Source organism: Anas acuta, chromosome 2 (genome assembly GCF_963932015.1).
Source record: "Anas acuta chromosome 2, bAnaAcu1.1, whole genome shotgun sequence".
NCBI classification, from domain to species: Eukaryota; Metazoa; Chordata; class Aves; order Anseriformes; family Anatidae; genus Anas; species Anas acuta.
The window spans coordinates 8,798,527-8,813,107 of record NC_088980.1 but is presented as its reverse complement, the minus strand read 5'-3'; the positions used below and the strand labels follow the sequence as shown (position 1 = coordinate 8,813,107).

Genomic DNA, 14,581 nt, shown 5'->3' with positions numbered 1-14,581 from the left:
CACACACATCCTAACTCTAAAATCAGATGGCAGTGATTTGAAATATGAGCTGTAATTCAAGAACAGGAACCTATTTTAACCTGCATATGTTGGCAGACCTTAAAGAAGAAAAACAACACAGGCCTTGGATATTACATAAAAATTAAATACCCCAAAGTGAGAATGGGAACTAAAGATAAGTTCCACTATACTTGAGTCTACAAGAAAAAACATATTTGCTACTCTTTTAAAGCAGCTAAGAGGAAATTCATACTGCTGTAATTATGTGTAAGAGTTCTTTACAATGACACAGGAATACCTGGAATGACACAGAAGCAATTGAGCAAGCCAATCCCAAAACATAAATTAGTACTAGACATTGATAGGCACATGTCTTTAAGACCTAGCTAATGCACAGATAAAGCACGAAAAAAATAGTCTGAGAGAACTGACTGTATTCCACATCATCACTAAATAGGATATTATCAGCAGCACACAGTGTTTCTCCATACTGATCTCAAACAATTCCAGGAATGTCTGAACATTAACAACCAGCAACTGCTCTGTGTTCACTGCAATATTAAACAAAAATCGGGTCATACGACACATACATCCCAAAGAGTAAAATGGCTAGCATTTAAGCCCTTTATTTCAGAGACAGAAAACTGTACGTAACAGAATGGTTCTGGAAGAGTTTTTAGCCAAACCTGAGGTAGGAAAAAGGCACACTAATCTCTTCAGCACGGAATCAGTAACCTGACAAAAGCACAAAGATTTGAGAAAATTTCCCAGCACTATGGTCCACCGCTGGCAGCTTTTAATAAAGCTGCACAAACGAAATTCAAATAGGCAGCAAGAGTGTGGGTTAGGCGTTGGAATGGGCTGCCTAGGAAAGTGGTTGAGTCACCATCCTTGGAGGTCTTTAAAAGACATCTTTTTAAAGATGTAGAGCTCAGTGATATGGTTTGGTGGAGGACTTGTTAGTGTTAGGTCGGAGGTTGGACTCTGTGATCTTGGAGGTCTCTTCCAACCTAGATGATTCTGTGATTCTGTTGTAACAATATTCAAAGACAAAATGCAAATTCAGCTAGGAAGAAGGTCATGCCAGAAGGAATAATAAAGATAATGAAAGATTAAATTCATTATCTAAATATAGTTAGGGCTATTCAGCATTATCACTAAAAAAATCCTTGATGCATTTCCCCCCCCGATTTTTTTTTTTTTTAAACATTTGGTCAATAGAAGTAACTGCATACATACTCTAGATTTTTTAAAAATCTTTGGCTTGCTACATGGCAGACCAAAAAGTTTGTATGATCACATAAATGAAGCCCATGACAACAGAAACAAAGGTTTTCCATACAATGGAATTCACCATTTGCACTGATAATTTAAAAGAAAAGTCAATGTTGGTAACTGCTTGAATTACAGTAACAGTGAAAAGCCTGAACAGTAAAGCAGACATCATCTCAAACTTCTAACATAACTAAATCTGTAGTTATATATCAGAAAAGAGGGACCAGAACTACCAGATCTATTTAAAGAAACAAACAAAACCAAAGAACACAGCTACTAAGAGATCTTCAGTTAGCAGAGAAAACCAGGTGGTTGGAAGCCAATACCATGCAAAGCCATACAAGAAAAATTAAACTGGAATAAAAGCACATATCTGTGACAGTTCCAAAGGCAATCCTCACTATCATCAGAACACAAAGGTCTTTCCAATACTGCAGTTCTAGGAAAACGGGACAAAAATAATCTAGTTCACTGCTCTCAGAAGAGACAGACCCATTGCCTGCCCTTCCTCACCTCCAATACTGAATGTTCCCATCACTGAATAAATTCAGCTCATCAAATTAGGATGAGAAAATAACATGAAAAATGAAACAACAAAAAGGGAGAAGTTATCTTTTTCTTCCAAACATAGAGAAATGAACTGTCTCAGAGGAGGGTCAGAACAAAGAAATTTCTACAAAAATCAACTATTAAATCACTCCTGTCATCTCACAGAATAGCACCAGAACAGCACGTTTTTCCCAAACCCAAGCTTTGGGCTACTTAAGAGAGAGAAATGTTTAAGTTAACATCCCGTGATAAACACATCAGACTATACGGCCCTTTCTGGCCTCTGATTTCATGAGCATGCCTCATTAAACGTGAGCAGTAGCAAGAACAAGTGTTTTGGAAAAGAATTTATAATAAAAAAGGGTAATGGGAAAAATTCGCCAAGAACAATGTTACATTTGTACTCCAAAATAACAGGGGCCTTCCACCTCTCAGCTATCACCCTCTGGTGTTTGGGAATGAAAAGAGAGCTGGAATCCCAAAATGGTTTAAATGCCTGGGAGACAGGACTCAGTTAAAAAGCAACACATCAGTGATCAACTCTTTTCTAACTGCCTAACTCCCTCACCCTCATTCCCCCCCTCCCCCCCCCCCCAAAAAAAAAAAAAAAAAAATTAGGTTGCAAGACAAAGCATGAGAGACCAAAAAACCCAAAAAGGTCTACTGTGTTTATTCAGCTTTTCTCTCCTGCCATATTCAGTAAGGTGTGCCCTATACTGAACCAGGCCAGTAGTTAGAAAAATTAAATTACACTAGGGCAACAACATACCCGGGGGTAAGGCATTTACATCTGCCCAGACAACCAGAGAACTTAATACGTCCAAAAGAAAGCCTCGCAATCTAGCAAGAACTATCATTAGAATAATAATAATTCCAACACATTTGCAAATGAAATGATATTCTATCAGATAAAGCTATAAAAAAATATTCTCTCAAATGATCAGCAAGATGAAACTCTGGAATCTCTAGCACTGCACCTAAAACCATTTCCCTTAAAACTGCACTCAAGAATAAACAAAACATGATTATTCATTGTTTCTAATTACACGTAGCTAATAATAGCAACAAAAACAAGCACATAAATGAAAGAACTTTCTTCTACAACTGTGCTTCAAAGTCTCAACTTAGTGAAAATGCCCTACAGCCTTCCTCAAGTCCTATAAAAACAGCTTTGTCACAGGGCATTCACCTCCAGCAACAAGTTTACAACTTCTTCCAAAAGAACTGTTGTTTGACTCATCCACATCTTCCACGGCAATAAGAGTAAGGCAGCTGAAAAAAAATGGGACCAACCAACATTTAAAAGCCCACCTATTCACACCATGAAGTCAGTTGTACAGGCAAAAAGTTCAGAAAATCTTATTTTAATATAAAAGCATTTGCCTGTGATACAGGCTTCAGTATTCTGGGGTTTACTGTGCTACCTCAAGCATGACACCACAGCTCTGGGGCTGGGAGGCAGCACAGTACAGTGACCTTGCTTAAACACATTATTTTAATTGCATTCTCAAAGCAGATCAGTTCCTTGATGCAGTTTTCACCATTCAACTCGCAAACAACTGTGCTGGCATGACAGTGCAGCAGATATCCCCCAGAGCAGCAGAACAAACTGTACATTCAAGATATCGTCTGAGTTCCTTAGTCATTCTTCCTCACCTCCTACAGCAGTGAAAACTATTTAACCTAGCAGGAAAGCATGGAAGAGGAAACTAATCCCTCTGGAATGACAATAAGCGTACAGTAGCTGGTTCACTCCCAGGGCTCAGCTCAGTGGAAAACTACTTACAGTACAATTTGTTTACCAGAGTCACAGGAGCGATTATTAGATAAGACAAGTTCGATTCCAATTTTTTTCCCCCTTTTTACAGTGAAACACACTGACCACTGGCAAAGTTTGAACAAGCTTCTCTGCTACTAAAAAGGACTAATAATAAAGCAGTTTAACAAGAAGTGAAAAGCTTCCTACCAGAAAGAACAGACAAGTTTAGCCAGCAGCTAGACTCGTCTTTCACAGTCAGAGTGCCTTCACATAAAAGGATATGCATTTATTCTCCCCGAAAATAATCAAGTTACTGCATACTTCTAAATCTTTATAGCAGTTGTATTTTTCAATAGCAGCCTGTATATAAGCTCAATTACCCTTCAGATTTTGAATAAGAATTTAAACATTAAAACCTCTCAAATTCAAGTACCAGACAAAAATCTATTTAAGCTAATCATTAAGACCCTACTAAAGACTTAGAGGAAAAACAAGGCTTTTATTGTAAATTTAATTACACACCACAAATGCTTTATATTTATCTAATTTTAAATGGCATCTCTTCATAGTGCTCTCTAAATTCCTCAAGACAAATATACATTTGGCACAGTCTAGCATCTGCTGACACATGCATAACAACCAACATCTTCATTAGTATCTGAAAGTGCACTACTGTAAATATTAGAATACAAAATGCCAGAACAGCGAAACACAACGATGTAATACAGAAGCCAAACATGAAAATATTCTACCCACCTGTCCCACTCATCATCTCCAGCTCTTCTTCTCCAAGACCTCTCTGCACCAGGCTTATCAAATTGATCAAAGTCATCATCTGTAGGGGAAAAAAAAATAAAGGCAACTACATGAAATAATCCTTATTGAAATTCAAGGAGGTTTCTGAAGCAACCACTTCAGTCTGGTTTTGTTTGATTTTTAAGATGATGCAACGATAATTTTTTCACTTTGTTTTAACCTGAGAGAACCAGATAAATACTGACTTATTTCAATAATTAAAAAAATCATGTAAAAAAGATCATAAAGTTCAAGTACATTGGAGATGAAGGGAATTATGTCTGCCAGTCCTCTGCTCATCTTGGGTGTGACAAGCCTATCTGCCCACACTGAGCTCTTGCAAGAGTACTTAGAAAAAGGCAGCAGCCACCAGGTTGGCACAAGGCAGGGAGGTACCAGCACCCCTCAAAAAAAAGAGAAGGGAAGTCAAGTGTAAAACACCACCAATATCTCAGCTGGGGCATTAAGAAACCTGGAAGCAGGTCACCCTGTACACCTAAGTTTGTACATGCCTTCCAAAATGGGACTGCAGCTCCAAATATTTTTCTCACCAAGTAACCTCAGTTTACTTTGTCAGGTCACAAGTTGTTCTTATGCAGCTTAGTTTTTAAACGACAATTTCACTACTTAAAAAGATGAAATCTTCCGTTTATCTGCAAAAGAAATGCCAAGTTCATCTGCTTTGTGCAGATATGCAGCTGACTCATCACCTGCACATTGGCAACACAACCTTCAGAACCTCAACCTTCACTCTCCCATTCTCTGGCTACAGCCCAACACAGAAAGCAGACAAGAAATAGTTTTTTCTACCCATTTTAATGACTTGTAAAAGTCAAATAAATAGACTTATAAAAGTTATGCTCAAGACAAAGGGAAACTGTCTGCAGTTTAACGATCTCCAAAATACAGGAAGCCAAACTACCCAGCCCTTCCAGCCTTACAGTCTGATCTGATGAACACTTAGATGCCATACATCCAGTCATTCTCCTGGCTCAATTTGCACTTAAATCTTTGACTAAATACAATACCAATGATAGACTGATCTTTGTGTTTTGAAGAGCTTTCAAAAAAAAAAAAAAGTCTTCAGTTCTTTAAACTCAGCTGCAACATCCTTTGCTGAATATTCCTCACATGCAATGACAAAACTATTCACTTCATATAAGCAAAAAGCAGGTGTTAAGTGACAACAGAAAATTAAAAGGAGGAAAAGACATTAAAATTAAAATTTCTGTTTTGAAAGCTGTTGGTTTAATGATGTTACCAGAGCTGATTATTTTTTTTAAATACACAGATATTAAAATAAGACTGCTCAATATGAATGATGATGCCATACACATCGTGTATGGCAACTCGCTTCTTCTGGAAGAGTAGATAAAAACAATTCCCCTCGATCAGGTTTAGGTTCCCCCCTTACTCCCTGTAGATAATTCTGTATTTTAACAAAGCTTCTATATGTTTGCTAATCTACATGGACTAATACCACTGAAACAAACAGTAACCTTACATTTCTCTGCTCAAACATCTACATATCCCGACCTCCTTCAATTCCTATTCCTTTTCCAACCACAGGGAGAAGCCAGACAGATACGCAACCACTTACTATCTTCTCTTGAACACCAAATTATCCAGTCTTGTGGCCTATAAAAAATGCCACATTGCTCTCCTTACACTCAGAAACATGCTGCAGGGACTGTATTTGTCTACTGTTGTTTTAAGGGCACAAATATCCTGCAGTGTCATTGTTCTTACAGCTGAATTGCAGCAACCACTGACTTGATGTAACCACCTCTAAAGGTGGTTTAAGGTAACATGACTGGGTTTGCAGCAACTCAAAGCAGGAGTGTTTGCACACTAACAGACCTCAAGACAACAACCACCACCTGGAAGGCGGTATCTTCTTAAGCTTTGCCTGCTCCTCGGCAGGAAATTGCAATTTTGCATCCCAGGCACCACTCTTAGGAGTACAGAGCAGTGTATTAGAAACCAACACAACTCAAGGATGGTATCTTAGCTCTGTCGTGACTCAATTCAGCACTAAACTCTTACACAGATGGACCTTCTGCCAGATTTAAACCCAGACAAAGCTACACACCAAAATCTCCTTTTCTGCTGACATTCCTTTACAGCAAAAAAAAGGCTCTTCAATACAATTCACATAACTCTTCCAGGCCTGATAGTTGAGTTTCACTGCTATACAAGTGCTTCAGCTTATGAGCAGTTAAGAATACCAGAAGAGGAACCAAATTCCTGGCATAGACTCCTACTCGGTCAGCAACACAAACCTCCACCCTCCCACCCTCTTATAACTTGTCCAAAGCTCTCCCATTCTGCTCTTTATTTAAGAGCAATTCCTACCAAAATCCAAAGCTGCATTCCTTCAAAGCCTTTCTCACAAGCCCCCTCTGGCAGGATGCATACAAAAGCTTCCGAAATAACTGGCTGACCTGCGTGCAGTGAGTGGGGCTCCTAAGAACCACTCCATATACGTCCCCACCACATCCTTGCTGCCTTCGCTGTCTCATCGCCCACTTACAACACAAAGATTTTGGGGTCAAAGGGAGACAGCTTTTCTTTTGGGGCTTTATACTTGTTTGTTCTGTGACAGCTGACGCAGACAACAAGCATTACAAATTACGCCATTAAGCCCTTGCATATTGTCAGAGCCCAAAGCAGGCCGTACCTGTCCTTCAGAAAAGCAGGTTACAATAGTCATGCGCCTACAAAGAGCATTCAGTTCCAGCGTCGTGGGTTGTGAGGTAGCAAGCACTAAAACAGCTACACAGGTGTAAGGCCTTGCTGTCCGCGTGATACCTATAAAACCTCACAGAGGCACCGTTTTATTTTTTTTAATTTCTGAAGCTGTGTTTTTGTTCTGTGTAGGAAATAACATTGGAGAATACCAGTGATCAACAATCAGCATAACATGTATGGATGTTTCTCCTTGAAGGAGTCAATGTTTATGTCACACGTGGTTAAGTGCTCAGAAAATTCATCATCAGTCAGAGCACAAAACCACTGAGAGCAACAGCCAAACACTTTTTTTTTTTTTTAAATTCTCAGTTCTACTGTGTTGGAGGTGAGAAAAGGGAAGGGGGGAAATCCATGCACGTAAGTCTTTTAAGCAGGAAAATGTCCATCACAGGCCATGAAATGTTTTGTACTTCTTCCAGTGGTATCACTGCAGCCTAGGAAGGTAGTTGTACATCACAGCTGTTGGTGAGATTTGCAATGCAATGGCTATGGCTCCTTGTTTAAATGCAACATGGTCACCAAGATGTGCATGGATTAGCAGAGTATCAGCAGCAGGATTCAAACAGGAGCACTAAATACACTGGTGACCCCCCAGGCAACTTCCAGGCAACACTGTAAGGAAAAATCCAAGACCTATCACATACCAAAAAAGCACTGAACAAGGAAGCAGGAAAAACCAGTTATGCAGGAAAAAAAAAAAAAGAAAAAAGAAATAATCCAACACTTGGTTCTCCCTCACTGCAGTACTAAGAAAAACACTGTTTTAGAAGCTTCAGAAAAGTTGGAACAGAGACTGCCCAATGCTGCCCGCTTTGTTAGACCTGCCTGCCTCCCCAGGCTCCGGGCAGCTGCGAACCTAAGTACAAAGAGTGCCAAACACACTTGGTTCCCTACATTAAAAAGGTTTCTGTTTGCTTTGTACTTACCCTACTGCAGCAACAGCAGTGCTGTAAGCTGTTCTACAGCTTATTTTCTGCTTTTATGATGTATGACTAGAACTGCTTTTTGTTGGTTCTGTTTTATTTTTTCCCTGCTTCATAAGAACAGCTCATCCACACTAGAAATCCACAGAATTATTTCTTCTTTGGCTACACGGATGGCAGTTTCCTGCTCCCTGGTCTCCCTTTCAATAAAATTTACGCTAATAATTTTCCATGTAAAATGGAAGCCTGAGCTACACAGTCAAGTCTCACGAGCGTAGGAGGTGAATCAGCAAGAACACTGCAGAGCAGAGCTCTTACACATCTTAAAATGGTACCAGCGTAGCCTAAAAAGGTAGTCCCACATAGCAACTGTTGCTAAGATGGAGTATTTTACTGCAATGAGATGGCCAAAACTTCTCGACTAGGAAAAACAGTTGATGACTGCACTGCTCTTGCTACAAATACACCTGCACGCTTTCCGGAACACTAACTACACCTCATAAACCTCCTTAACAGCTCAAAATTTTGTATCTTGGCCCACTTCAATATTTCACTACCATGAATACCAAACTTACTATTGCTTATAGGCACTGAGAAAGCATCAAAGATGTCTCCTTAACCTAAGCAAGATGGAGAAAAGCTATTTCTTGCAACAGTGATCCAATAGTTCAATGGAAAAAAGGCATCACGCTGCTTACCCAACAGGTCTTTTAAAGTAACTATGCTGGACTGCTTCTGGGCAGAACAGAAAGGGTTATTAAAAAAAAAAAAAAGGGGGAAAAATGAAATGAAAAAAGGAAAAGTCATTTACCACATGGCAAAACACCTTTCTATGCCTAGATATAACATTGAATGCAATCATTTCATCTTGATCTATCCCATTTCCCAGCATTGTATTTAAAACGCTCAACAGCATTATAGGCACGAGTCCCCAGGTTAAGAACAGCTTACCAGCCTTTCTTTATGCAGCAGTTTATTTGTTCAGAGTGTTTTTCTTCATGTTTCACTGCAAGATGTTACCCAATACACAGGTATTGTGAAGCCCAGACTTCCAGGAACTGAGTACACCGCTTAAATGCAAAGCCTAACAGCCAACATCAGTATCTTGCCATGTCATATGGAGAAATGTCCACATCACAGGACAGAGATGTAACTGTTCTATCGACGCTGACAGAACAAAAACTTCTGGTAACTAATCACAACACCTAGCAGTAAAAACTCAAGGTCAACACGAACTCCTGAACTGAAGCCTGTGATGAAAGCCAAACATTTTGAAGCAAGCTATGAGTCCAGCTTACTACCCCATCATGAAAATCATATTCACTTGGACTGCCTTGTGCACAAGAAAACACATGCAGAAATACACCAAACACCAACACTTTGGGTTGTGTGTTCGGGGACAGCCATCATGTAGTCTTTATATTGGTAAACAATTACTCATTCAAGCCTTAAGAATTCAGTGACTAAGTGTTTGTAACAATATAGTAGTTGCACAACACAGCCCTCCACTACTGTATTTCAGGAGTTCTTTTCAAATTATTCGTATAGAATAGTGGTTTGGTTTCTCAAACAAATAAAGTAGAAAAATGAATTTCTACAGGAGACAAGTTATTTTTACCTTCTTAAAAATCTTTTTCAGTGTTTGTAATGGTGGAAAACAAGTCACTAACTGTAAGCAAGAACAGAACTAATAACAATGTGCCACTGGGAATTAAAGTTCTGTCATCAGCGCTTGAAAAAAATATCTTAAATGGAAAGTAAGAAATAAAAAAGAACTTCATTTAAACACAAAAAATGTTTCCAAAGCACTCTTGGATTTGAAAATATATTTGCTTTGGAAATACGTTTTAAAAGTGTCATGGTTCCTTCCCTCATGAGCACACTGAACAGCAAATGAAGGCCAAGAGTTTAAATGAAATCCACATGAGCTCGATTCCCAAATGGCTTTGGACACTGATGAGAAACATCTACTCTCCAGCATCTCTCATAGCCACCAAATGTTACAGTTGGAACTGAGGCTGCGTAACAGCAGCGCATAATCAACGCAACACAGGACCAAACCCACTACTTATCTGGAGGTTTTTTGGGTTGAGCCTGTGACAATCACCACCTTCAGTATTCTAGACAATAAATTGCACAAGACCTAAAATCTGAGGTTTAGTATTTGACGCAATAAAGCATGGTTCAGCTTCAGCTTTCATTAAAAACAAGCGATGCTATGTTTATGTTCAATTTAGATGACCTTTGGTGAGATAATATTCAGAAAAAATGTAGCTCTTAGTGAAAACTTTTCAAAGAAGCACTAAAATGCTTTAAATTGCCATGTTTAAAGAAAGTCTGCTGTCACAAGCTCACTCAAGTAATGTTTTTTTGGCACTAGTCCTCAGCTGATACAGAAGTCCATGTATTTGTATCTCGCAAACTGTGGAGGCCTTTATCACTTTGGAGTCTGTGTGTGTACATTCCAATACAAAAGCAAGTTATAGCGCCCAGCTGCATCAGTCCACCTTGTGAGTGCACTACCCAGAAACTCAACCATGGCCAACGCTCTACCCACTTCCATCCAGGCATAAATGTAGAATCTGTTTCCAGTCCCTGCGTGCAGCTGTCAAGTAGCCTGAAGTACAACAAATTCAATTTCATTCAGACTGCAAGATATTTACTGTCTTCAAATTGGATAGTGACCCCACAATGCAGGGGAAGGTGCTTGCTGTGCTAGCAGTATTAGCTTTTTAACCATTTTTATTAACAGCAGCACAAGAGGTTTTTATAGCCGCTACATTGCTAAGAATGCAACACCAGCCTTCAGATTAGTTGAATGAAATTAAACCAATGACAGCTTGAGTTCAAACTGAAGAAATTAACAGGCCCAGATGTAGAGAAGCACCATTCAGCTCCTCTTGGTATAGGACTTTGAGGAATATGGGATAGACACGTACGGATTGGGCTCTCTTCAGCTGTTTTGCTGTCTCCCACATTCCATCACAGCCTGTCATGATTTACTCCAAATATATGTGCACTCAAAGTTTTCTAGAGGAAAGTTCATCAGAAGCAAATTAACCAGAAAATAAGTTACAATAGCTTCCCTTTGCCTCAGTAAGGGAGGGTTGATGCTTCCCCTGCTTCATGCTGGAAGGGTTCCAGTGGTATCAGATGGCAGACAACCAAGAAGTGTTCCTTGCTTTGTTTTACTGAGGGTTTGCTGTTTAGTTTTGCTGTAAGCACCTCTCACTGAGTAAGATTACTACCATCAATTTACAGCTACATTTTAAATCACAAAAATTCAGCAGCTACATGACACAGCTGGTGTATTATAAGCAGATGTTGGACTCAACACATTTGCTCTGGTCCTGGTTTTACACACAAGTTTGCATTAAGCTTGGGAATCACTGCCTTAACCATATCAATGGACTAATGAGCAACTATCAGCCCTCAGAGTCCTGCGTCATCACTACCAGAGGTATTCTGAACGTACATGTTTCGATACGGGCACTCCAGAATAAGCAGCAAGTTGAATCAGGCCGCATGGCAAAGGAACTTGCGAGTTAGTATGAAGTTATGAATCACTCCCAGAGACCTCACAGGTCACCACGTGAAAGCTTTCCAGTTTATGTTTGTGAAATCTATCACAGCAATAGCCTTAATCATCATCCTTAGTATCTGGTCACAGAGGTACGTATGAGTACTCTGTTATTAAGAATCAAGCCAGGACTTCCCAAGAACTTAAAAAAAAAAAATAAATTATAAATGACCAGTGAGCCTACACACTCTGTCCAATAGACAAATCACCTTCCATCGCATCAAACGTACTTGAGATGTTCAGAAGACAAAGCCATTTCATTTTCCAGCCCTGAATCATCTCTTTACAGAAGACTTTAAATTTAATCTGTATCTTCAACCACAAAACTCTTACTTTGACAACTATTACCTTGAAATTATGTCAAATTAACATTCCATTTATTCTGCGCTTCTTTTCCAATTGGTTGTAAGCCCATTTTTTAAAAGAAAGCTCTATTGCTATTATGTTGATAATTAAAAGCCTTCGCCCATCCCAAAACCAAAAAAAAAAAAACAAACAGAAATGAGAAACCCTGAGGACTAAATGGAAAACATAAGCTCCAAAAGCCAGAACTTCAACTAACCAAAACCATTTCAGCCAAGTAACCACAAATTCCTGGATTCCTTTTTTCCCCACTTACTACCACTACTGACTTTAGATAGCAGCCTCTTTCCAAATAGAGCTGTACGTACCATTGCAGTGTAACTGCCATTTTTTAGGGGGTTTTTGAAGTGTATTTAGCAACTTCCACCAGGAATTTTACTTGACCACTCCAATTAACATAAAGTGACACCTCAGTTCACCTCTGTTTTCTCTACTTTGACAAGCATTGCACAGTGATCATGCAGGTCAAAACCACCGCTATTTACATGGAGCAAGGATCATATTTAATTGACTGCTATTTTATTGATGAGCTCAGCGTTAATTCTGAGCAAACAACTGCTTGCACCCATTTAGTGCAAAAGGCTCCTAATTCAGTTAGACGTGTGCAATATTCCATCACAAAAAAATAGACAGGAAACTGCAACTGCACCCCTTGGTTGAAGGCTGTCTGTTGCATGCACATTTACACATGTAAACACTCTCGCTCAACTTGCAGCAATTATAAGCACAAAAATTCAAGTGCTTAGAAAGTCATGTTTCCTTTAAAACACCCCTTCCTTGTAGTACTAGCAAAAAACTTCCAGATCTAGAACGTACATGCAAAGTTTACTTCCACAGCAAAAGTAACTGAACCACAGATAATAGCAAATACTTTTGCAAACTAACTTAAACACTACAATGTAATTAACACCATTAAACCAATGTTCAACATCCTCAAAATATTACCAATTAACTGCTGTCCTTTCTCGCCTTCTTCCCAAAGTTTTCCATTTTGAAATTTGGGGATTTCCTTGCAACATTTACCTTCAGCAGCTGTATTTACATACTTTGTTCACCACTGTTAGCTTAACTGGTAGTGGATTGACCACTTTGGCAAGTGATCCTGAGGACCAGCCACACTGTTCTCTGTAATAGCTGCTGACAAGAAAAACTAACTAAAATTATCAGAAGCTATAGCACAGACAAGGCCAGATACTGTTAACCCTAACAAGTGTTTAACTAACCTGTTAGTCCTTGTGAAAGGAGGGCTCAGAGCACCTGAAATAGATACATTCTCTAAACTACATCCCTCTTGAAGATGGGTCACGTGGGGGATTTAAGTCTTTTCTTTAAAATCACTCAATCGAGTGTTTTAATTTTAAAGTCTGCCTACTGCAGCAACCAGAACAGCCCTGGCTTTTGCCTATCGCTTAAATACTGCAAGCAGGAGCCCAACGGGAGAGCAGTGGCGCACCCAAGAACCCTAGGACCGAGCACTGATTTCACCTTACGCCTTCCAACCGAGATGCTCTGCTTCGGGATCGTCTGCGAAACAAAATTTTCGTTACTTCTTAGCTTAGAGATCAACTATTCGATCGGGACACACTCACGGTGAGCATGAAACCACGGTACGTTGCACCTCTAAATAAACACGAGACTAAAACACACACCACACACCCACCCTGCGCTCCCGAGCCCAAGAAGGCGGCTGAGAAGCGTTCGTGACGGGAAAGGAGCCGAGGGGGCCCCGCACCCCCTCACCCCTCCGTGAGGCGAGGCCCGGCCCCGCCGCCACCCACCTGCGCCTCCTCCCAGGGCGGCAGCCATGGCTCGTCGCCTCACCCCGGCCGGCTCCCCACACCTCCTCCGAGCCCCGAGCCGCCCTCCGGGGAGCGTTGGGACGGGGGCAAGGCCCCGGGGAAGGGCCCGGCTTCAGCGCCCGGCGGCCGCCCCTCAGCGCGGCCCGGCCGCAGGAGAACAACAAACTACCACAACATGGCGGCCGCCGCCGCTGTCGCCGCCGCCGCGTTGCATGCCGGGACGGCGGCGGACCGGCCCTGCCCCCGCGGGGGAGGAGAGGAGGGGAGGGGAGGGTGGTGGGCGCCGCGGGTTGGTCAGCCCCGCGCCTTGTGCGCATGCGCCTCGCTCCCTCCCCTCCGCTCAGCCGGCCGGGTGGAGGGGGCGGGAGTGCGCATGTGCAGAGGGGAGGGAGGGGGAGGATCGGGGAGGGGAGGGGCGCGCATGCGCAGTGCGGGTGGTGGGGCTGGCGGGGGCGGTGGGTGTCATGGCGGCCGCGAGGCGCGCAGGGAGCTTGGAGCGTGGGGAGGGCTGAGGGGATGTGGCTGGGGGGGTGCTGCTCCTCGCCCCGCACACGGCTCTGTGGCACAAGGGCCTGCTCAGGCTGTGTGGGGCAGCGCTGAAGTGTCCCGTTAGGGTTAGGTTACACCCCTGCTTCAATAGGCTGGAGGTTCTGCCTGACACCCTGTTTGCAGCTGCGGTTACATGAGGAGGGAAAATAATTAGCCACAGGGTTAAATGTACCCCAAAAGGGTTGATTCCTGTTACAAGTGGTTCTCTGTCCTTCAGGGTTTGAGTGTGTGGGGAAGC

General features: G+C 41.5%; 1 protein-coding gene across 6 annotated transcripts in view; it reads right to left on the bottom strand.

The window, feature by feature from the left end:
- Nucleotides 1-13,998, bottom strand: part of RBM33 (RNA binding motif protein 33) — a 102,987-nt gene extending 88,989 nt beyond the window's left edge. For all 6 annotated transcript variants that reach the window (XM_068673435.1, XM_068673437.1, XM_068673439.1 and 3 more), the window contains exons 1-2: nt 13,774-13,998; nt 4,340-4,418 (exon numbers count right to left, since the gene is read on the bottom strand). In XM_068673435.1, the coding sequence (XP_068529536.1) occupies nt 4,340-4,418; nt 13,774-13,801 (107 nt within the window). In that variant the 5' untranslated portion in view covers nt 13,802-13,998. The remainder of the gene's footprint in view (nt 1-4,339; nt 4,419-13,773) is intronic.
- Nucleotides 13,999-14,581: the final 583 nt, after the last annotated feature.